This window comes from Microcebus murinus, chromosome 5 (assembly GCF_040939455.1).
Source record: "Microcebus murinus isolate Inina chromosome 5, M.murinus_Inina_mat1.0, whole genome shotgun sequence".
In the NCBI taxonomy this organism is placed as follows: Eukaryota; Metazoa; Chordata; class Mammalia; order Primates; family Cheirogaleidae; genus Microcebus; species Microcebus murinus.
The window spans coordinates 12,146,634-12,172,452 of NC_134108.1; the positions used below are offsets into that span (position 1 = coordinate 12,146,634).

The window sequence follows — 25,819 nt, forward strand, 5'->3', positions numbered from 1 at the left end:
GAAAAGTATAGAATTATTACTGCAACTCAAGGCCCTCCTGAATAAGGAACACTTCATGCACATGGCACTTTTTTATTTGGGAAAAGTCAGAACTCTAACATGGCACTCAAAACCCAGCAGGATCCACAGGTTCACCTTTGAGGGCTTGCTGAACATGGTATGCCTGCATCAGAGTCTTCCTAACTCAGAGCTGTGAGTAGCTGCAGAGGCCAGATCTACACAGACACTTGCAGACTAAAAGAGGCACCAGCTGATTTCTAGGTTTGGCTGTTTTGGTGTCACAGCAGGGCGGGGTGGTGGCATTGCTACCGTAAGGTGATACAGAATATGAAAAGCATCTCTGCAACCCGGAAGCCCAGCTCCTGGGGAAGCCAGGAGCTGGATAGCTGCTGAGGCACCCAAATTTTGCCAATATCATGTAGTGTTGGGGCACTTCTGCCCTCCTGGAAGTGGGGGAAATAATTGCTGTTCTGTTTCCAGAGGTTCTTTTTTGTCCTTCTGAACAAAGAAATCACAGCCACTAGGTCATGAAAATGTAATCTCCTCTCCCTCTTTCCTAATATTAGTTAATTAAAGCAATTTTACTGCGCTTAAAGTAAAGAAGTTCACTCATGTTGTGCAGCGTATAGGGCTATGTTCAATTTTATTCAGACCTAGGAAAATGGTCATCTCATCTCATTTTCTCTTTTCCTGTATCTTCCTCAGTTCATACCACTTCTTTCATTTCTGCTTGGTATTTTGTAACCCTGTGTAATGAATATTGAAAATTTTCTAACCTTAGTGGGTAGTGCAAATTAAATAAAACATTTATGCATTTGAGGCGAAACAGCAGAAGTTTTTTTTTAAGAGATTTGAAAGCGAAGGAATGCGATAGCCTGTTTTCAAGATTTGAGTCCTTTCAAAAATTGAGCTGCAAGGTAAGAAGAAGGAAGTTCTAGGCAATATTTTAAAATAACCTTTTTCTGGAAGGTTTTTTGTTGTTGAACATTCCTATATGGTACATGAGACAATATCAAGGTGGATTTTCCCCACTGGGCTATTTCTCTAAAACCTAAAACAAATACTTATTTTTGTCTAGGAATATGCTTATGCTAAGAGTGCTATTCGTTGGGATTTAAGCAATAAGACTTTTTCAGTTGCACAGGTTTAGATTTCATGCACATGGCTTGGGGTGAGAAGCAAACTATATTTGATTCACAAAATATCTTTGAGCAATAATAAATCATTGATAAGTACAGATGGAGGCAAATTCAGTAACCACAAAAATTGTGACTATCCCCCTACATGATATACAACTAATATTACCATTCTTTCAGCACCAAAAATGAAGACAAAGCATCTGAAAAATATAAATAAATCTGTGCTTACCTTAAAATATGGGGATGTTCTGATTAATATTGGTCAATTTTTACACTAACAAAGAAATGGTATAGTTTTGTGCTGTTCCCATAAGGACAGAAGTGTTCCTGAAACCCAGAGCTCTAAAACCATCTAGAGTAGCTGCTCAGCTGTTGCCTTTGGTAGGTTCTGTTTCGGATTTGATAGATTCTGTAGAATCTTTACAACTTTGTCGAGATTGCTGTCTGTTCTACAAAATGAATACTTTTGAGAGATAATTTCTTTGGGTAAAGAGTAGTAAGGCAAACTACTTTTCTCTGAATGGCAGCAAGGTATGTTGCCAATTAATTCCAATGATAGAATGATCAAAATGAGTAAGCTCTTGCCTTCTTCCCTTTCCCTTTATTGTTCCACTTGGTTCTTAACTTGCTTTCCCCAAATAAATAATCAACCTTCCGCATGGCCTCAGACCTAGTGTTATATTCAAGGAACATCTTAATCTACTGCAATAGAGTTTTATTTTAGTTGAAAGTATATGAAGTTCATTTGGATGCAAATGGATCACAGGCTTACTAAGTTTCTGGAAGTTGAGAGAAAAAGGAGGAGCTCACCCCTTGTGCCACAGTAGATTATATGACTGTTTTTCCTAGGTATGGGGTCTGGAACTTAGGATATTAGGGCTGTAAACCTTACTTTCCAGGTGAGTTGGCTCTGAAATGCAAACCTGAAGCACTCTCAAAGTGCAGAGGAAGAAGGAACTCTCCCAACTTCCTCTGTAATTTTGTAGAGTTTCAGTGCAATTTTGAATGCAGATTTTAATGATGTTCTCATTTTAGTTCAAGCTTATAGAAAATGCAAAGTGAGTTGAAAAAGTGTATTATTAAATTTGTATTAAATGTGTGACTGGAAGAACCCCCAGAAAATCGATCTTTCTCTGACTCTCTGCCCAGAATCTAGAATCATCTTTTCATATATTTGAGTAAGGAGGTGCTTTCCAGGATTGATATGTTTAATTTTAATGATGTCTGAGCTCTTAAAATTCCTTTAAAATGCATATGCAGCATTTATTCAATGTTGTTTGAAAAGTACCTTGTTACAAAAGCAATTTCAATCCACCCTCAACTTTCTTTTCATACCCTGAAATCTCAGTGTAAACGGTATTTACATTTGTAAATCAAGTCCCTAGGACACAATAATATCATTTGAATTAAATTGAACTTGACCCATCTGCCTACTCCTTTAGGAAATGCCATGGTGTTACATGATAGGAGCTTGGACATTTGCCACACATTGTAGTGCAAGAAGCTGTTGACATTTGGTTTTGCTTACTTCTTGAACAGTTAGTAACACACATTATTCCTTGCACTTTTCATATTTTTTATGACAATGGAGAATAATGACTCTGAGTTGAAATTATTTCTAGTTAAATTCATGTAAGTACCGCGCGCTAACCGATTGTGCCACTGGAGCTTATTATTTCTAGTTAAATTCAACTGGCTCTTGGATGAATGTCCCAGAATTGGACCTTTTAATTGACTTTTGCTTTAGATTCTAATGACAGTGGTCTTAGATGCAATCTAGGTACCTATGATTGTGGATCCTGAACCATCTCAAACTGGAAAAAACACAGTGGTTAGGGGTGCAGTGGCCCAGTTATTCATTAAGTTTCATGGTTGTTCTCACTTTTTCCCCAAGCCCAAGCAATCTGGCCCACGAGAAAAGAATTATGCTGAGAATGTTGGCAAGAATCTTGATGTTTCTACAATGGCAGTAAGAAGTCCTCAAAAAACTCATTTTCTGTTGGTGGATATTTCTTTGAAGAGAATTGTATTTCCTCCAGCAACAGTTCCAAGGTTATGATCCACCTCATGAATGGCACAACCATAGCTAGGGCAGGTGTGGCTTGTTGAGAGGCTACTGTGTCCTATCCTTGCGTTGCCTTAGCTAGAACTATCCAGAAGGGATAGTGTCAGCTTCTGCAATATTCATGGCTGAAGCTGGAAAAATCTCTAGTGGGCCATCTCATCTTGGTAATTGCCAGTAGACACAGAATATGTCTGTATAAATTAATTATCTTTATTATATAAGAGATGCAGTGCACATAATTTTCACACATTTTAAATGAAATGAAATATTTCATGCAAGCATTACCAAAAAGACCTTGTTTTTAGCTTTCAAACATAGAATATACTTAAGTAAGGACTTTGAATTCTTTGGAGGGCTTCAGGATAAATGTGGTCAGAAAAAATCTTTTTGGAAGTACTTTCCTTGTACCTTAGTTACATTTTTCTCCTAGGCTTTGTATCTGTGCTTCCAAATTTCAACTTTTGCCTGGATCCTGAGGTGTAAAGGGCATGGTATGATAACTCTGGAAACAGAATTTTGTTAGCATCTTTTAGGTGATATTAAATGAGCTAAAGTGCACTTTTTTCTATAAAGAAATTTGCAAGTGTATGAATACTGGTTTTATCAACACAAGTCATATTGTCTGAGGAAATGAATATCCTCTTAACTACACAAAGCCATTTTTTAGAAGAGTTTATTTTAAAACTGCCAACTATTTCAATGTTGAGAAGTGTTTCAAATGGCCAGATTTTAGAGTCTTGCCTCTTCTGATGGCCCCGTTGGAATGACATTCTATCATAGAAGCCTCCCATGGGTGCTTCCTGCCTTCTCAAGGAGTCACCCACCTCTCAGGGTCTTGTGCCAAAGGTGGTCAGAGGTGGTTCCTAGTGAATTCTCCAAGTTTCCTGCGTTGTTGTTTTGATGTTGATAGTTTTCATTTATAATTTTCACTACAAATAGGAAACATTTGGTATCAGGTAGCCAAGCTGTGTATATACATGATCTCACTTGATCTTGACCACAACCCGGTAAGGTTGCTGTTGTCATCCACAGTTTCAGGAGAAGAATGGAGCTAGGGGAGCTTAACTATGTTGCCCTAAACTACAAAGCAAAAAAATTTCACGAAGTATATTCAGACATGGGTCTGTATGACCTTGAAGCTCAAATTTTAGTCTCTTCATTGAACTCTTTTATTTGATATCATCAAATGGTTAAGAGGTGATCAAATCCCCTGCTGAGGGGCCCACCTTCAGGGCCATTAAGCTCAGGGTCCTGGGGACCCTCTCCTGCCCAGCTGAGTCTCTTTCCTTTCTAGTGATTGGCAAGGAGAGAAGGATGCAGGTGCAAACTAATAGTGAGGGTGCACAGTGAAGGGGAAGAGACCACTGACTACTTAGACAGAGTAAGCTAGAATTTCCATAGCAAGTGATCAGATGAGAAAGCACATCTTCCACTTCACATCTACAGACTGCATCCCTGGGCTGGCAAACCAGGAAGAAATCCCACCCATAAAGGCAAGGGTGAAATAAGAAGGAAGAACAAAGCAGAACACATCACTTTCTTCATCTTCAGTTTTCACCAGAAACATTAGCCCATCCAACTGAGTCAGGGGTGTTATGTCTCTATTTGCCTTGGAATCACAAGGTAGTTGTGAATTTACAATAAAAAGTGGTTTTGAGTGAAAAATATTGAGAATACATTTTTTTATTTACTTTAGAATATCTTATTTTTTAAATTAACCCCTTCATTGTGTATTCTATGTAGAGTTTAAAAGATGGCATGGAAGAGCCTTGCTCACACACATGACATTTGTAGGAAAAGATTGATGAAGTCCTGCATGAAGACTAAGTTGCTCTCAACGGCATGGCAGGTAATTAACCTTAAGAGCTTGTCATTATGCAGAAACAATGACAGTTGAAAAACAGCCCTATGAGCCAAAGCAGTACTATGTTGTCCTTTGAGAGAACTCATGTCATTATAGTCCATTAAAAGCAAGAATTTTCCTCCCCATTGACTTGTATACAAATATTTCATTCTCCCTTATTGTGTCCCATTTGAATTATCCATTTTAATTATGGAAGCTCTAGTAGTGTATTTGTGTAAATATACACACACAAATACATTCATTTAACATTCTAAATCCTTTTAAGGTCCTGGTTTTAATTATTTTGATCAGAAAATATTAAAAAATTATGCATAATGCACATTTATTCTGGAACACAATATTTGAGAAAGAGAGATTGTTAGAAACAAATATGAGACTTCATCAGAAGGAAACATTAAAATACTTGTCTTGGCTTTTTTTTCTTCTCTCATCTAATGGATACATGGGTTGGGCCCACATAAGTACAGCCAGTGGATCTGAAGACAGTAAATTCAGTTATTCAGCTGTCTTCCAGAAACATTGCTTTTAGATGTCTGGTGAATATTTGTGCCTTGTTAAATTGATGAAGGGATATGAATGTTACAGTTGAGTATGCCCGTGGCTTGTAGACTCAGCTATTCTCACAAGAGAAGCCAGCACCCTGTTTTCTACTTGTATCTTCATACATAACTAAAATATATTTGATTCATTTAATCAGTGCCGACAAAAGTTCAAAGTGGAGATCTTCTTGGCATGGACCCTCTGACTCGGCTGTCTACCTAGATTACATAAAATTGGTGATTGCCAAATCTCTACAGTATTTCATAACAAAGAAACCCAGTCAGAGAGGAAAATTGTCTCAGAGAAACTACTTAGAAGATTGACACTTTACAAAGGAAATCTTGACATTTAGCAGAGATCAAAAAGACTAAAATATTGGTGATGACATTATATAAATGCAATCTTCAAGGAAATATTTCTGGGCAATTGTTAATGTTTCATGTCCAAGTAACTACACAGGATTGAAAAGTAGATCACACATATTTCTATACGGTCATTTGAGTCTTTCTGTCTTGAGATTAAGTTTATTGGTTCCTTTTTTTTTCAAGTTTAAATGGTTCTGGCAATCAGAAAAACCTTTGTCATTTTATCATGCTGATTTAAAAGGCATGAATATTCTGAGTTGAGTTAAAAAAGGAAATAAAATGTGTAGGGAACATGCAGTATGGAGAAGCTAGTGAGAAATGGAGAGCACATTTTAATTCTTGACTTCCTGTGTGGATGAAGTGATGAGCTCATTGGCTGACTATTCTCTCTTGTGAACACTTAGATAGGAGCAAGGGAATTTGCACATCTAAAACTGGAGAGCAAACCACTGAAAGCCTAACAATGGAAAATCCCCCATTCTGACTTAGGAAGTATCTGCGGTGCACAAGAATCAACCTTTCTGCAGCTGACATGTGACTGAGTTTCAGGTTACCTTTCACATTCATCTCTTCCCTTATAATTATGGAGCAAGGTAAGAGAGATGTTATTCATTGAAACAATACAAAACCAAGACATGGAGGTGGAAATGATGTCTTTACCAGATGATAATTTTAAGGTGAACATTAAAGATCAAAAATAGAAGAATATATTCCTTTACAAAACACTAGAAAGACTTGGACTTATCACACAAGGGACTTTGATCAGAGGTAGCATTTACATGTTACTATGGTGAATTTAATAATTGGTGGTTTGTCTTTGATGAGGTCATAAATATTTGCTTGAAAACAAACTATTACATACAGAAGGGTTACCTTCTATGATGACCTCAATTCACATACCATGGTGTGTGTTGGTCCCACTGGGGGTCTTCCTCGTGATTATGTACACAAGCTGGGCTCGTTAGCGTGGTATATTCCTTTCCTTCCAAATGCTCGACTTGGTTTGGATGTCCCTCCGCTGTTCAGAGTTGGGTGGCCAGAGAGTTTTGATGATTCCAAAGCAGGCACTTTCCTAGGGAACTAGAGCCTCCCACACATTCTTGCAGCGACCTGCTTCACACAGATGGTGGCTCTTAAACTTGGTGAGGGTCTAAATGGCACGAGACCCAGTTAGGGCAATGGAGCAGTTTCAGCTTCCAGATTTTCTAGCTGAAAGGAGAGAAAGAGCAAAGACAGTGAGCATTTCACATTTGGTGGCAGCACATGTGTATTGAGATCTTCTGTTTGTAAGAACCGTATCAAGGACCTTCGTGTATAATTTCACCTGCAATCTTCAGTTTTTCCTAAATGTCGAGATGTTAATTAATATCCTTGGTAATCATGAATAATCTCTTGAGTCATTATGAATATACTCTTGCATTTGTGTGCACTACTGAAGAATTATATATAGTCCCTATAGTTAAGATTGATGATTTCCTTGACAGAATACATTTTAACGCAAACTCATTCTCTCCCTTTGTTCTTTTTTTTTGAGACAGAGTCTCACTTTGTTGCCCAGGCTGAGTGAGTGCTGTGGCGTCAGCCTAGCTCACAGCAACCTCAAACTCCTGGGCTCAAGCAATCCTGCTGCCTCAGCCTCCCGAGTAGCTGGGACTACAGGCGTGCGCCACCATGCCTGGCTGATTTTCTCTCTATATATTAGTTAGCCAATTAATTTTTTCCTATTTATAGTAGAGACGGGGACTTGCTCTTGCTCAGGCTGGTTTCGAACTCCTGACTTCAAGTAGTCCACCTGCCTAGGTCTCCCAGAGTGCTAGGATTACAGGCGTGAGCCATCACACCCGGCCCTTTCCCTTTGTTCTTTACCCTTATCTTGTTCTGCCTGCTTGTCCTCAATTCATCTATGACTTGGCCAACTTTTCAAAAGAAAAGCAACACTTTTTTGGCAATACTTCTTATGCTTGTTATTTCTAGATAAAGAGATTTTTATTTTCACCCAGTTCTCAAAATTAATGGATTCTTTTTTTCCAGTAGTAACTGATTCAAAGTGCACCCCACCCCGCCCCCAGGGTAAAGCTAGCAGTATGTTCAGCAGTCTCATAACGTTTGTTCAGACATATGGAAATGTGGCTAGATATTTTCAAATAAGGGAGGAAGACTGTGGAAATAGAACAAGTTTTGTGATTAACAAATAATTGTTGTTACCACAGTTATAATTTGGTGAGGAGTAAAGGGGGTGTTTGTATAATAAATGTAAAGAGATGCAAGATCTTTTTTTAAGTTTATTTTGGTAAATTTGCTTTATCAATTTGCTTCACCATTTGCTTTCTCTGTTTTTCCTCTCTCTCCTACACACACACACATACACACATCATCATGATCATCTTTTTGAATCATTTGATGTTGAGTCAATCCTTTACCCCTAAATATTTCAGTGTGTGCTTGCTGAGAATAAGGACTAGATCAGATCCCTATCACTGTTGGGAGAAGCAGTTTACCAGGGGCCAGGAGCGTCCCTGCATGCCATGCTGACTCTGCCAAACTGCAAGGCCTGACCGTACTCTGACTCTGATCATTTCTGTACGAGTCACAATGGCAATTAAACAGGCACAGGCCTTGGCCACTCTCTGACTGCTTGCTCCTGGGAAAAGCTTGGTTATTGCTCCCCCAGGTGCTAAGACTTAAGTTCTGGGTTCCCCAGCAGTGGTACAACCTGTTGTGTGTGTAGCCACCACCTGGTCCCATTGAGTCACCTTGTGGGGGATTTGGGAGCTAGGGACCTGGCACTGTCACGCTAAAGTCTCTACTGTTTGCTGTGAGTAATAAACTGAGTGTTTTTGTCTACTTCGGCCCCAGCAGAGTTGTGGCAAAGCACTCTGCTTGCTTGGTCACCTCCTCTGGAGTCTTGTTACTCTTGCCATCTTCTATGAGTTTGAGATTCTTCTCAGGCAAAATGGCACAATGTACAGGGTCCCAGGACAGACAACTTTTTGGAAGAAAAGAGTGAATGACTCACAAGCTGGGTTCAGGGACATTTGTAAGCTCCATGGGTCTGGTAGCAAATATCTGGCTCAAGTGGTGCAGAAGGCAGGCAGTGAGTGGTCCACCTGTTGATATCTCTCCTGTCTGCTGATGAACAAGGGTTAAGTCAATAGACAGAGGCTGAGAGGTGGGGGTAAAATCTAACACACCAGGTTGCTGTTTGCTCACCTGTGGACTGGTGGACTAGGAGGACACTCTGGGCTCCACTATGGAGGAAAGCATAGCTGCACTAAGTTTTAAGTCACAACTGGATACATCTGGAGGGTAATATGTCCCCATAGAGAGTACCAAGATGCAGATCCATAGTGTGAGAGAAAAGAAAGAAGTTCAGGGATACTTTGACCAACAAAGAAAGGAGCTGTTAGACATTTGGCTGCTGTATTCGCATGATGAAGAAGCAGGGAAGGTTATGTCCTTATAACATCAACACCAGCACCAAGGCTGCTGTCTCACTTGAGATCCCAAGCATTAAACTACTGCAAATTATTTCACTGGGACAGAATCATATCCCACAGTGAGGTTTGCTACTCTGGATTTCTGTCTCAGTAATGACATTGTGGCCAATCCAAGAAGATTTTCTTGAGCACAATAAAATCCCATGGAGGAAGCTACTCAAAGCCTGAGGGCTGAAGCTACCGTCGTTTGTCTTGGATTGAATGACAGTCCCTACAATGACTCTTCATCCAGAGCATGATGGATGAGTTTTTAAGATTGCTTTCCTCACTGCAAGGTGGAGGAGTCCACTACCTTTCTTGCTGGGAGATCCTATACTGGCAGCTATGTTGATTTAGGGCCAGGAAATGCCCAGGACAAAGACAGAACTCCCTAAGCCAGATAAAATCTCTGCGATCCAAAACGAAGACCAGGATGGGAAAACCAACCCCCTCCAAATGGGACTCAATCATAAGGCAACATGGTTATTTATGCCTGCTAAAACAGGGGCTCCCGAAGAAGAGAATGATGGGCCCCTAGGTAAAGAGGGATTTCCTACCCAAGGGGTACATGGTTTTCTGTTTCCAAACAACAGTGTGAATACTGTTGCTGGGCATCAGAGTCCACATTCTGGAGACAGATCAGGATCCTATTTTTCTTTAGCTACCATAGCCAATGAGATGCAGTAAACCACAGAAGATCAGCAGGTCAGTCTGAACTGGCTGACTGTAAGTGGATCATTGATTCTGGCTGAATAGGGAGGATTTGCATGGTTGCCAACTGCCACAACTCCTGTTGTGTTTGAATTAATACCCACAATATGGTGGTGCAATCCATGCATGTCATGAGAAAAGAAGCTAGATGGTATCTGAAATAAGACCCGCTAGTCCTCACTGGGACTTATTCAATTAGGGTCTGGGATCCTGGAGTGCATGGTTGTGGTTAATACTGCAGACTAACCTCATCTAGTGGATGGGATTCTGTTGATATAATAATAACCCTAATCCGGTATTAATTGAAATAAATGGAACAGATCTGGTCCTAGACCTTGTCAATATGCCTAATCCACGTTGCTGATAGGGAGGCATACTTTTTAGGTGGCTGAAAATTTAAGTTCAGCCAAGAATATGCTGGGCTGACCTGTGAATTACTGGGAGAAGCAGGCCCCTGAGCATCTCTGCCCATTCTTGCTGACTGAGCTGGACTGCAAGACCTCATTATCTTCTGACCCTGGGTTGTTTCCACAGCTAGTCATACAGTCAATTAAGAACCTTAACTGCTTGACTAAATGAGCGCCACAGCATGGCGACTTTCTGACTCTGGCTTCCGGGTAGGAGGACTGGTTTGTTTACTGCTTGCTACAAAAGATGATGAACCCTTAGCTCTGAGCTCCTCGACTGCGGTGCAGCCCATTGTGTATGTAGCAGCAATCCGGGTTAATTGTGTCACATCATGAGACATAAAGGCAAGGGAGCTAGCGTTACCACGTTGATGCTCCTGCTATTTGCTCTGCTGTGAGTAACAAATGGTTTTCTCTGGTCCACTGAGTCACATCGTCTATTTTTGGCACCCATCGAATTGTGACAAGCCAACCTGCTCGCTTGCTAAGATATCTCCTTTGGAGTTTTGCAACCCCCACCATTTCGTAAGGCCAGGCTTCTTTTCTGACAATTACCACAGTACAGTTATACATTTTCATAGATTTGACATTTGATTTTAGATATAATATTTAGATACATACATTAGATATATAGATATAATACTATTCTCTACCATCAGTTTTCCATTTTTGCTAACAGTTTTTTAAATTATAATTTTTTCAGGAAGTCACCTAGCAAATCTCCCAGGGCTATTTTTTGGTCTTATTTGAAAAAAACAAAATGTTTGAAAAGCATTTTAAGGTTCAAGTGAAGCTTATTGAAGGCACTTTTAATCTTTATCCATGCAAGTATTCATGCATATTTCCTGCAGTTTCGGAGCTAGAGGAAATTTAAGAGATCATCTTTTCCAGTTTTGTTAATCTACGAAGACAAACAGAGCCTTCCTTGAGAGGTGAAGTGACATGCCCAAGTGTATCAGAGAAAGAAAGCTGGTTGAAAATTATTATTTTGCAGCCACTCTCCTGCACTTCCATTTTCTCTTTCCTATTTGTGGGGCCTTCCAAAGTCACAATTGAAGCCAATAGCAGACTTAGGTACTTTTGAAGCTATTCAGAGTTTCAGCCAGTAATAGGCTTCAAAATCTCATTCATTACAGAAACGATAAAAGCAGCCACACACACAAAAAAAAACCTGTTTGGAGTTGATGACTCAGAGGCAAAGATCTCCATGTACCAAAGTAATAGGAAATTCATCCCTTCTCCCAGGTCCCACTGTCTGAATCAGACATAGTGGAATCTAGAGCACAAGGGGTCCAACTTCAGTAAAAGAGAATTCAGGAATAGGTGGAATAATTTGGTAGTTCAAAGATCCAGACTTAATCTGCCATATGCTTCCTCCTGCTTTTACTATGGACTAATTTTGTTCAATATGATAAATCTTTGTCCACGAAGGGGAGCTGGCCCCTGGAGGGGGTAATGGGGTAATCAATCGAACCCAGAAATGAACCTTAATTCTTGAGTAGTCAAGAGGCTCAAAACTCCTGCGTGTGCAGGAATCCCTTATACAATCACTGGCTGAGATGCTGGATTCGCACAAGTGGCTGCCAGGACGGCCTGCACCAGAACCCAGATTCCCTGGCTTCCAATCTTATGTTATTTCACAGGAAAAATTGTCATATTCAACCTTTGGTATGCTTCTCACAGTTGAGTCTAGATAGACGACTTTTTAAAAGAAATCCATTTCCTGTAGAGATATTTCAATCAAAACAGAATGTGTCAATTATAATGCTTATTCTTAGCAATGTGTAGTTTAATTCAATGACAAAATATCCTGAAAGCTACATAGACTTTTTTTTGCTTTTAATTATAACCAGAAAGTGTCAAGCTTCAAAACAAAGCAAAACAGAAGTGAAAACCCAAACAAAATACAACCTGCCTTATTTTCAGAGAGATGAAATTTTAGTGTCTTTCTTGTTTGTATACTGAAGTGTTTAGATATTTTAAATGGGTGTGAATACAAGTTAAACAGTCAATTTTAGGATTTTGCTTAACGCCTGGAATTATGACACATTGCCACTTATTCCAATGAAACATTGAATTTTCAACAGATTCATGACTAAGTGGAACTGATGGTCTCCAGTGAGCTTTTCAAAACTGCTTAATAAAACCTTCATTCTATGAGATGTTATAAAATGTTCCTTAAAAACTGAACCTGTGCTTGGATAAGTCTGAAAATTTTGCTTTAATAAATGAATTGTATATGTATGCAATACATATAGGTACACACACATTGTAGGGCTTTTTAAAGCCTTTTAAATGCTATTTTGCACAGTATTAATCCCCACGCCCAAATTTATTCAAGGAGTCATTCCCTCTGACCCTTTAATCATCCGATCTTAACAACTGAATTCACTCAATGTCCCTTTCATGTAGGCGGCATGCTGACGTTTGAACATTAGAGATGTCTGGTAACAAGGAAATTCCTGCGTCTCAAAGTTGAGAAAAATCTTTCCAAACTCATCCAGTTGTATACAATAAGTAGGTACATATTTTTGCATGTCAGTCATACCTCAATAAAATGTTTTTTTAAAAAGAAGATTCTTTCTTCAGTTGTATTAAAATGTCTTTCCAGGTAACTTCTACTCATTGGCTTTACTTAGGGGGTTATATTGGGTAAGTCCAATTTCCTATTCACATTGCTTTAAGTATATGAAGATAACTATCCTGACCACTCTGAGTCTTCTATTTCCCAGGGTAATCGTGTGCAGTTATTTAACTCCCTTCATCATCTTGGTTATTTATCCCTGAAAGCAATCTAGTTTGCTTGTTTCATTTCTGAAGCGCATTGTCTATTAGAGGGAGGCTAACATTTCTTTGGTTCTAGACACTAGATTCTGTTGATATGATCTAAATTGAAACAGTTTAGATGTCCTGTATCATACTGTTGACTCATGAAATAAACCCCTTACGATATTTTTCATATCTGTTATCACTCACATTCTGTTTCCATAGTTGGATGTTTGGATGAAAATTTTTCTCGATTAACTACTGTCATATCATCTGGGTTATTTAGCATTCCCCCACTGATTGGGACTCCTAAGAGTTAAAAGTTTATGTACCTACCTCACTGTACCATTATATCTAGGTCATAATTAAACATGGTATGGTATTACAGAAATTAACAAAATCTCACCAAATCTATTGTTAAAAACACTATCGATACAGGGTTTACATGATTTCCCTCTCCAGCAATTCTCTAAGAGAATAAAATTTGTTTTGCCATAACTAATCTTATCTTGCCTCTTAGAGGTTACTTGCTTCCTTTCTAAGTGCTCTCAAAATACGTTTTAAAGATTTGATCTAGGTTCTGAAAACAATCTGTACAAAGCTAAATATTCTGTGGTTTTTGGTTGCTATAATATTCTCATTAAACTTGGGACTCTATTTTTTTTTACCATAGTTTTCTGGGACTCTTCCTATTCTTCTTTGTTCAAAGATTATGATTAGTGTTTTATTAACTATGTTTCGTCTACAACTTCTCTTAATGTTTTAATATCACCCGGAGACTTGACCTCATTCAGAGCCTCTCAGGATTCTCTAACAATATCATCACTTTTATTGGCCTTTAATTCTTTCTTAATAATGTTTCAACCTGAACAGCATTTTCTCTGAAAGAGAAGGCTGAAGTAATATAAGGGTTGAAGAATTGTGCATTTACCTTGTCTTCCATTAATACTGAGTCATTTTCTTTGCAACTGGTTAGCTGATTAGAAGAAAGCTTTCTTTTATTTTTTAATTTCAGAATATTACGGGGGTACAAATGCTTTGGTTACATAAATTTTCTTTGAGAAGTCAGTGTGACGTTTCAGAGAAGGATTAGATTAAAGTCAGAACACCTAGGGTCTAGTTCCAACTTTCTTAGACACTACATTAATGACATCACGACTAACTTGGATCCTGATATTTCTTCATCTATTCAACATAGTTAAACTGGTTAGACCAGTGATTCTCAACTTATTTTTCCCCCAGGGGACATTTGGCAATGTCTGGAGACATTTTGGCTGTCACAGCTGAGGGTAGGTGGGTGCTATTGGCATTTGGCGTGTAGAAGCCAGCGATGCTGCTGAACATCCTACAGTGCGTGTTTCCGCACAACAAAGGATTGTCTGGCCCCAAATGTCACCAGTGCCAAGTCTGAGAAGGCTTGGGTTAGACCACCTCATGATCTCTTCTGGCAAATTATTTCATTCTTTTTAAGTATCCTTTATAAGAGATGAAATTCAGTTTTGGGGGGAAAAGGAAAGGGAGAAGATGAAAACACTAAATCCTCATTGAATGAATGGCTTAGAACAATAATATTAGCCAGTTGCCTGACACTTGGCATGGATAATCATACGTCATGCTACCTCAGACATGAGTGATAGCTACTATAGTTACCACTGCTCTTACACACGAGGAAATTGAAACACAGAAAGTTTCAGAGACTCGCCCAGGGATATCCAGCTGGTTGGTGGTAGAGTCTGGGAAAATAGCTGAGCCATCTACATTTTTAAGATTTTTACATTACATCTGCTATTCTTATCAAATCATAAAGTTTCCCCTTACCTGCTGACATTTTAAAAATTAAATTTACATATGCTAGAGTTTATATAAAATATAATTATCTGACTTTTCTATAGTTATAAAAATTTTCTTAAATTCTGTTTGGAAACAAGACATTTGGAAATATTTCACTATCATCTTTTACATTTAGTAAAAAAAAAGGGCATACAATAAAATAAATACATTTATGGCCTGCAATTTCCCTTTTTGTAGCAAGAAGTGGTTTGGACAAGACAACCTGAGTGTTCTCTTTTTCAGTTCCAGTGTTCTAAGAATTGGGAATATTTTGCATCTGCTTGATAAATCCAGTTGCATTATTGAGATTTAGATGTTGAGATTTATTTATAGCCACTTGAATGTCTATTTGTTCCATTGAATTTCATTCTTTTTTTTTTTTTTTTTGATTGAAACAAGCCCTTGCTTTGTTACCCAGGTTGGAGTACAGTGGCTTTTCTGCTTTGGCCTCCCAAAATACTGTCCTATTGAATTTCTGAAGCAACCAGAGAAGTTTAGTTTTAAAATTCTATGAAAGAATGACATGTATCACTTCCATTTCCAAACAACAGCTTAAGGAGAACATTTTTTAAGTTGAAGTTTTCAGTCTGAATGAACCTATATTTAATTATATTTGGAGATTTTTAAACATAAGCACATCTTAGTGAACATGATAGAAAAGAATGAAAAAAGAACAGCAAGAGTGAGATATTCTTGCTAAGTTGATAAATTAGAGTGGGTTTAGTATTAATAGATGATTTTATTGTCAAATGTATGGTAGTCATTTCCCATTCCACATTCATTATCACTGCATTTTTTTGTTGTCAAAGTTTTTTAAAATTTTCTTTTATTTTTCTTGACTAAGGTATTCTTATTTCTGATTGTCTTCATCCATATACTTTGCTTTTCTAGCACATGTCTTAGAGGAATCCATTACATCACTATTAGAAATTTAGTTTTTGTGCTTTAAGGGCTTTAGGAACTCTGGATTATATACATAAAATCTCCTAAATATATATTTATACAAGTTTGATAACATGAAAAAAATGGAAACAGTCTAGGTAGGGCTTGGTAGATTTCTAATATTCCTGGGATTTCTTGTTTGTATATAAAACAGAGTAGTAGGAAGAAGGTTGTTGATTTCAGACAAAATGCACTCTGTAGATTAGTTCTTTTCCCCTCCCTCCCTCCCTCCCTCCCTCCCTCCCTCCCTCCCTCCCTCCCTCCCTTCCTTCCTTCCTTCCTTCCTTCCTTCCTTCCTTCCTTCCTTCCTTCCTTCCTTCCTTCCTTCCTTCCTTCCCTTCTTCCTTCCCAATAAATACTGTGCTTTATATAGACAAATGACCCAAATTATTTTTCTACTCATTTATTCTTAGACTGAGAGGGCCATTATTGCAAATTGTGAGGGAACTTTCAGCTTATATTTATTTGATATCTAATAATGATATACGGTCAATTTATCAGGCTAATTATTTATTTGCATGTGTTCCTAGAAAGTTCAGTAGCTGTAGAAAGAAAAAGTGATTCATTCCCTTTGACTCATAAACAGTAAAGCGACAAGTACTCCATTAAGTTCATACTTATCTCCCACCCAGGTAGGGTCAATATATGCCTTCAGCACACACAGCTGGAAATGGGAATGTCAACTCACATGGGGTCATGAGAGCAGGCCTTATGACTTTTGGTATAAGTCATGAAAACTATTCATGTTTTGAAAAAGAATTATTACACTTATTTTAGCACTTGATATGAATCTTGTTTCTAGCCTTCCCTATCCACACTGGATTTTATTGATGTAAAGAGCAGAAGCCATAGAAAATATGGCTTTAACATTTCTTTTAATTATGAAAAAATTCTATTCACTTCAAACCCAGGAACTCTACTGTAAAAGGAAAATATTCTGACAGTAAAGGAAGAAGGCTGACAAAAGTTGTGGCTCTAGATTCTTGATTTCCAGAAAAATAATAATTAGAAAAGGAAAATTATCAGTAAGGTATATTTTATTCTAGAAATCTGTAGTTCTCACCATATCTCCCCCAAAGTAATTTTGTCATTTTTGTCAAATTGTAGCAATTTCCAAATGTTTATTTGCATTCTACCAAAAGATACAGCGATCAGAATGACATTCAAAAGTTAATGGCTGAGCCAGGCGTGGTGGCTCACGCCTGTAATCTTAGCACTCTGGGAAGCTGAGGTGGGTGGATCCTTTGGGCTCAGGAGTTTGAGACCAGCCTGAGCAAGAGCGCAACCCCGTCTCTACTAAAAATAGAAAGAAATTACTTGGACAGCTAAAAATATATATAGAAAAACTTAGCCAGGCATGGTGGCGCATGCCTGTAATCCCAGCTACTGGGGAGGCTGAGGCAGAAGGATTGCTTAAACCCAGGAGTTTGAGGTTGCTGTGAGCTAGGCTGACAACATGGCACTCTAGCCCAGGCAACAGAGTGAGACAAAAGAAACAAACAAAAAAGTTAATGGCTGGTTTGAGATAGGTCATAGTCATTCAAATGATCCTTTCCTTTAGGGTGAAAGAAAAAAATGTAAAAGCAAAAAATGTACTATGAAACTGCATTTCAAATTCATAAAGGTAGAAGTAAAAACAAATACAGTGTTGTAGAAAGTCAAAAGAGAAAAATAGGCAATAGGTAGCTTTCATATTAGTTCCCCAAACTATGTGAGATAGAAAATAAAGATTAACATGTTCCAAAACACTAAATCTTAATAGTTAAGAAGATTTTCATGATAAATGGCTATAAAATGGCAATTTACCTCTTAAGTTTAGCCAAATAAGATGACATTTCATTTTAACTGAGTTTTTAAGGAAAAATATGTTGCTACATTTTTATCAGTTAGTTACATTAATTGGAGCAGTAAGTACAAGAAAATATTGTACTAGTCATATTAGTTAACCCAATCTTTAAAACTAAATCTCCCTGAAAGATCACTTATCAGACAACACTCTGGGAAGAGTGAGAAATAAGACTAGGGCATAGTAGGGCACACTGATTAAGAGCCTGGGTTATAAATCAAACCTAACTGGAGTCAATCTTCAGCCACTGCTTTTTGACAATGACCTTGGGCAAGTACTTCCTTAAATAATAGTTTCCAAAAATATAGAGTAGAGATTATAATCCACACCCAATATGATTAAATAAGATATCGCAACCCAGAGGCAAACTGGTCAATGAATGTTATTATTAATAGTCTTAAAGCCACATATTCTAAGAATGAAAATACATTTAATGAAATAACATTTTTACTCCCAGATTATAAGTAATTTATAGAAACATACCAAATTCTTCTGCTATTTATGAAATATTCATTTTAAAGCTAGATATACTCTAATTCCAGACACGAATAAAGAGGCATACCCATATCATCCATGCATGTGTGCACAAACCACACACACACACACACACACACACACACACACACATCTGGAACCATTTTCTTTTCAAACCATAGAATTGAAAGAATAGCCATTTTGACTTCACTCACAAAACATGCGTTAATGTTGTCCAGTGGTAATTTTGTGTGCCACTCTCATTTGGAGCTTTTGTCATGGCATTGAAATAATTTCTTTCCCAAATTAGCTCTCCACAGATGTCTTGCAAAAAACCGAAATCCTGCCTTGAGAGTTACAAAGTTGATTTTAAAAGTGAGACTTCTGCTTTTAGTTTAGCTGGGGATAATATAGTTTTATAGTTAATCCAAATGCAAAGTATCTCCTGATTTCTGGACCTGCTACTTGTATTAAAATGATAAGAAAGTGCTTTAAAAACAGTAATCAGAGGGTTTAGGAATGGACTTGCCATATTAATGAAAAGGAATTAGCCTGACATACCATAATGTTAGCTTTATTGCTGTTATATTACTTTGTTTTAAAAGACTTACTGATAGATACATTAGAATGTGAAGGCTTTTTCCAAGTATAACTACATTATTTTGCAAAACACATGGTTCATTTGGTGAAAAAATTCATGTCGATCAGCTTGATTTAAATGGTTACCCAGGTTAGACAAAATAGTAAATTCGGTAGTGTTTAGAGATGAAGTCACAGTTTAAATCAGAGTTTTCTGTTTAGTGTTTTATTTAAAATGCAGATTCTTGGACCCTATACTCACACAGCAAACCATAATCTCTTGGAGGAACTGCTAAGAATTTACACTTTTCTGTAGCTCATAGTGAAGTTGAGAATCTCTGGCTGAGACCACACAATTATAAAGGAGTGCAAAGTAGCACTGTATGGGAAGGCAGAGTAAAGCTTTGAATAAATATTAGAAGCCTAGGGTGATTGGATTCTACCGCTTACTGGCTGTTTGATCTTGTACGATCATTTAGCCTCCCTGAGCATTTTCTTTCTCATGTTTACCCATCAGGGTGGTTATAGGACGAGATGTGACAGTGCTCATGATAGCATTTTTAAATCTGTTCACTGTCATACAAATGTAAGATGGCTTTATTACTATGGTTGTAGTTAGTACCAACTGTTTAAACAATAATCCAACTGATCTAGTAGTTTCTTTTCCTATGTAATGTTAAACGTTTTCAAAAATCACTTACGTGTCAAAATAGAAAATGCATTAGAGAATATGATTGGGGTGGAAACTAAGCAGGAAAGTCATGTTAGCAGTGGCCAAAATCGCAGGTCTGAGTTGGACCTGAAATGATCTCAGAAAATGGGGGAAGTGGAGTTCAATAAGACAACAGCAGGGCGGGACATGTGCAGAGGAATTAAGTTGCACTGAGAGTAGCTGGCAAATGAGTGCCTATGCCTGAGTCTACCTAATAAAGATCTAGAAGCCATAAAGACCATAAGCTGAGCATACGTCAGGCATGGATGCTACAGCTGGAGCAGGAGGCTGAACCCTGACATGCACAAAAACACCTAAGAGACCATCCTTTTTCTTTTCTCATAATTAGCCAGGGAAAGCCCTCTTGAGAGCACTGATTCCAGTTAAAGTCTTCTCATCAAAAGTTCTTGTCAAAAATAAAATTAGAACACAAGCACAAATGTAACCAGTTTTTTGAAAAGCATAACTTTTGATCAGAGTACTGAAAGCTGGAAGGAGAAAAGGAAGAAGCCCTACCATTAATCTTTTCCCATTACTGATGGTGAGCCTGGAATATTGTCAGAGCATTGGACGGTCATTAGGTTGTCTGTCAGCTGGACAAAAAAGGGTCATTCTCACCACCCTCTACATCTCCTGAAATATCATGAGCTTTCCCATCATTCATTCATTGCACAGATATTTGGGGAGTGCCTTTTAATGTGCCAGACACTGTAATATTGGAGGGACAAGAAAGAGCAAGACAGATGTGGTTCCTGCTCTCAGAGAGCCATGGCTTGCCTATGCCTTGCAGCAAGTGCTTGCTGTAGATTGTTAGCAAAAGTGGCCGTAACTGTTCCACTCCCTATATCCACATCCCTTTGCAATGTGGTGACTGAAGCTCGTATCAGCGAGAGGTGAAGTCTATTTTCCCACTCCTTGAATCTAGGTTGACAAGTTGACTTTATTTGACCTGTAAAAAGCCCAGATGTGACCTTTTGTCAGTTCCGACCCTAGGCCTCAAGAAGGCTTGCTTTCTTTTCTCCCTTTGTCTCTCGGAACCTGTGATGACTGTGAAAACAAGCCTGGGCTAACATGCTAGAGGATGAGAGTCCACATGGAGCCGGCCGTTCTTGCTGAGGCCATGAAGATCAGCTAGCTGACAGCCCATCTGGCTGCTAATCTCAGCACAAGCCCAGCTGAGACTGTAAGAATGGTCTGGCCCAACCCAGCCCAAGTGACTAAGCTATAGAATTGCAAACTAAATAAATGGTAGCTTCAAGCCACCACAGTTTGGAATGGTTTGTTATGCTGCAAAAGCTGACGGAGCAGCTTTTAAACATGTAAGTATGACTCAAAGTTTATTTGGGGCACAGAATTTTCTCATATGCCTTATCAAATTACCTTGATAACTGCCAAATCGCCACTTCACTTTGCACTGTATGGACGCCTCAGTGTACAGTTGTCAGAATACAGACACCCTGGGAAGGTTTGATATTGGATCTCTGATCTGCAGAATATGAAGTTTACTAATGTGCTTGAAATGTGACATATAGGGTATAATCTAATTCTTGGAGAAAACACAAATATATAGGCAGAACATAAACATTTACAACCAATACAAATCTCAAACAAGCAGTTAAGTTAATGCAAATCCAATTAGCTATGTTTTCTAACATGATGGTTGATGTAGTAAAACGGCAACCACCACTGAACATCTGTTTGTTGGATTCTGAATTTGCACAACTAATCAAATATGTCCTATAGACACTGGAGACACAGGCTCCAATTTGTCCTTTAAATCATATTTTTATTTTGATATATTGTTGGAACTACCTGCAGAGGCTGATATACTGTTCCAGTTGTCTGTGTAGCTCTCTTTATTTTAATGATGACACATCAATAGAGATTAGTGAAAAGGATCTTTGATTTATCTTGATTTTCAAATATGTCAGGGTGTCTTTTCCTCTTTTCCTGGCAGCCTTTCGTCTGTGTCCAGCTCTCCCAGCTGGGCATCTTGGGACAGCAGCCAAGTCCAGGGCTAATGTGTTTCTGCTGTTATCTGACACTAGTGCTGCTTCATAGAGGCAGTGATGAAGATAAGCTTTAATTGGATGTACTTTTAAAGCAAACCTTTTAGTTACTTGGAGCAGGACTCCTCCAATTAGCTTCTTTTCTCCTGGATCTGGCTGTGCGAGAGCCACATTACTGTGAAAATGCTGGGTTTGAAAGGGAGTCAAGGGCAGTGGTGGGCCACTGAAGGACACTCATGCTCCACCAGATGGGCTGGGAGCTGTGACTCCTGACAGTGAGGTTGAGTGAAAGACAGCTGAGAGGCCAGAGGTGACAAGAAGCCCTAGCAATGGTCTAGGGTACACCACCAAAGAGCCCTGCCCTAACGAACTCCGCAGGAGAGGAAAGTCCCTTCGGGAGGAAGGGTCAAACTTTCTAATGGCCATCATTTTCCTCCACTGCAAATATTTTACTCCAAAGCAAAATGTTTTAACCTTAGCTTAGAACTGAGAGTTTTAAACTGCATTCTTTAATATGCTATCCTCAGGTTGGAGAAAATAGATTTTTCTATTCTAAGGCCCTACCCTTTTTAAGTTACTCAAAAGATTTGGACAGTCACTGAATAGGAGAGCTGCTTAGTAAAAAAGGAGCAGGTTTAGGGGTCTTGATGTGGAAAAAAAAAATGAGAGAAAAGCAGCAGAACCAAAAACCATTTCTTTCTGGCTTTTATTTCCGAAATGGAATTAGAAGTGAGACATAATAAGTTAATAATTTCCCCTTGTCTGGAAGTGGGTCTGCCATCATTACCTCATGCTCTCTAGGGGGTGCGAGTTCCCGTGTTCACTTGAGCATTATTGAATATCAGGGGTATGAGAATTAATGTCCCAGATGCATCTGGGCCATATTGCATTAGTCCTGTGGTCAATTAGAAAGGATGGGCTGGGTGGCAACACGGGACTAATAGGGACTGTGAGAGCTGGGGCGTGGTCCAGAGACAGCAAGAGGAAGCAGCTTCACTCTGGGGGCCAACGCCTCTCTCTGGCCTCTCGTAGACTTGACTTCCTGTTCAGTTTTATGAAGCTATCTGTCCCTATAGTCCTGCCCCCTGACTCTAGGACTTCATCCAAGGTTTTGAGCCTGAGCATTTACTTCACAGGAAGTTTGAATCTGAGTTCTGTGTTAAAAAATTATATAGGCTGTATCGTTATTTGAAAATGTACTTAAATTAATATTAATAATTAACTCATATGTTTGATTGACTTTGTTGGTCAGAGGTTAAATTTTGCCAAGCAGTGGCTTAACCAGGTAATATTAACTTGGAGACCATTTTTTTCTCTTTCCTCCTTGTTGATTTCTCGTATGACTCTAATATCGTGCGTAAATCTTGAATCCTTCTGTGTCGGCCATTGTCCGTACTCCTCTGGGCATAGGAATACATCTTCTAAAAACCAGTCATTTCTCTCGATATTATTCCCCAACTAGTATGATGACTGTTAAAAAATTATTTAATCTAATAATCAGGTAATATGCTTGATATTTGCTCTAGAGTTCAGATAGCAAAATTTACAGACCCATAGCTTAACAGAAGTTTAGGAGTAACCATTTTAAAATCTTTTCTCCTTTGCCAAGATGCTGGTTTGCTGGGACTGTCTATGCTCATGACCACAGTGGGCAAGGCACTGACCCTTTCTCTTTAGTCACAGAGCCAGAGCAGGACTGGCTGTTGAGAAGTGAAAGGGATATTGAAGTGATATCCAGGAAATACATAACATGTCTGGAGAAAATGAAAAGGATTCTAGAACAGAATCACCTCCACAATATGCTAAAGTCACTACATTTGCATAGAAGAAAAGGCCTTGAAAAAGTGATTTTTAACAGCTTTATAGCGTTCTAGCAGGTATACCTTTATACTTAAGTGAAGATGTACAGACATATATAAAGAGCACAGTTTATATAACAAAGCTCCTCTCTGACACTAGGCTCAAAATTTGCTCCCCTCCTCCCTCCATTCTTATGTTGAACCTCAATTTCCTCCTTACCGATCTCCTTCTAGGAGATTAAAATCTTGGATTAGTACAAAGCTCTTTATGTCACCCCCAGTGAGTACACCTAATTCTGGAAACTGCATACCTGATGGTTAGTCCTATCCACCGTATTGGCCGTGGAGGGGTGATCTCTAGTGTTCTGGCGAATTCGAGTGGAGTTTTGTTGCTCGATGGTGGAGGAAGTTGGGATACAGAACTCTCTGAAGCATCGTTTGAAGTTTTCATCCAGAAACGCATAAAGAACCGGGTTTAGGCAGCTGTTTGTGTAACCTAGAGCGATGCAGAAGTGCCAAGAAACGGTCTGGAACGTCGTTTCTGGGATGGTAACCAAGGCTTTGATGATGACGTAGATGTGGATGGGGGTCCAGCAGACGATGAACACAGCCACAACCACCAGCACCATCCTGGTGATCCTGCGCAGGTTCCTGTCCTTTTCTTTGGAGCCAGAGAGCATGCGCACACTCTTGAGGCGTAAGATCATCAGTCCATAACACACGGTAATGATGAGGACAGGCATGACGAAGGCGAAGATGAAAACACAGATCTTCAGCAGGTTTTCCCAGTACCAGGTTGGGTGAGAGAATGTTAGCGTACAATCTATGGAACCTAGAAGAAAAGAATTTAAAGGGAAAAATAGCAACATTTAATTATATCATCAGGTATTGATATTGTCATCTTGCTTACTAATTTATAGCCTTGACCAGAGCCAACTTAAGCTACTGTAATATGATGCAAGCCAATAAGAAAAGATTTAAAGAAATTATGGAAGAAACCCAGCTCTGTTAATTTTCAAAGCAAGTTAGTTTTAATTTTTTTCCCTAAATTTCCCATTTTTGCCGTCCACTTTGATCATATTAAATTTTCATTCAGTGAACAATTATGGACCTCTCACCATGAGCTAGACCTCCTATGGCAGAATCTATGTTTATATACAAAATATATTCACACCTAATGGGTGTGGTGCCCACGATCTGGGATGGGCTCGCGTGTAGCTCCAACTTGGGCAGTGCAAATGTCATAGATGTAACCTAAATGTTTATCTCCCTGTAAAAATCTTGAAATAAAAAAATTAAAAAAAAAAAACAGCGAAATATAATATTTTCTGAAGTTTCTCGGAGGCTGCAGATAATGGATGTTTTCACTCCATTTTTTGTGGGTAGTTAATTATTCTACTATTAGATGTAGAAAGATAAATTTGTCACACAGGAAGCCACTTGAAATTTTAAAGCAAGCCTCGACATAATACTCTTTGGTTTTAAGCTCTTTTTAATCTTGGGAGAGATATGCTCTTATTTACCCACAATTTTGATAAAGTACGGAGAAATCAAGAACAGATTGTATTGTCTTTAAAATGTTTAGTGGGCATAAAATTATTAAAAAATGTTCTATTTAAAAATATTCAGACATTTTTCTAAATTTGGCTAAAACACTGGACCACTCCATCAATTCCACTGGGCTCATGACATCACCAATTAATCGGGCTATCCACCCTCCATCCCTCAGGCCTGCAACATCACTCACCATGCCTGTATTTGGTTGTTGCCATGAACATTACAGGAAGACCAATGGCTGAAGAGAGGATCCAGTTGCAGACATTGACAATTTTGGCATTTCGGGGGGTGCGGAAATCCAAGGCCTTGACAGGGTGGCAGACTGCAATGTAGCGATCGACACTCATGGTGCAGAGTGTGAATATGCTGGTGAACATGTTATAGTAATCTATGGAGATCACGATCTTGCACAGGATGGTTCCGAATGGCCACGTTCCCATTAGGTAATTGACACTCTGGAAGGGGAGGGTACTTGTGGCTAAGGCATCTGCCAGAGCAAGGTTGAAAATATAGATGTTGGTGGCTGTCTTCATTTTGGTGTATCTAGGAGATGAAGGAAGAATAGTGACAGAGTCAGCAAGCACACCAATGTGAAATATGAGTAAGCTTCCAGTAATAAATTTGCATGAATTAATGGAAAGCATTTGGGATTAGGCATAGAACTCCTTTCCAGTACTAGCTTGGCTATTTACAACCAGGTGCCTAATAACAAAATATATAATGTATCAGTTTTCTTCT

At 38.7% G+C, this 25,819-nt stretch overlaps 1 protein-coding gene across 1 annotated transcript in view; it reads right to left on the reverse strand.

The window, feature by feature from the left end:
- Positions 1 to 6,611: 6,611 nt before the first annotated feature.
- The window catches only part of OPRM1 (opioid receptor mu 1), a 61,480-nt gene continuing 42,272 nt past the window's right edge, over positions 6,612 to 25,819 (reverse strand). Inside the window, exons 2-4 of the mRNA XM_012762430.3 lie at positions 25,272 to 25,624; positions 23,836 to 24,356; positions 6,612 to 7,182 (exon numbers count right to left, since the gene is read on the reverse strand). Of these exons, the coding sequence (XP_012617884.2) occupies positions 7,144 to 7,182; positions 23,836 to 24,356; positions 25,272 to 25,624 (913 nt within the window). The 3' untranslated portion in view covers positions 6,612 to 7,143. The remainder of the gene's footprint in view (positions 7,183 to 23,835; positions 24,357 to 25,271; positions 25,625 to 25,819) is intronic.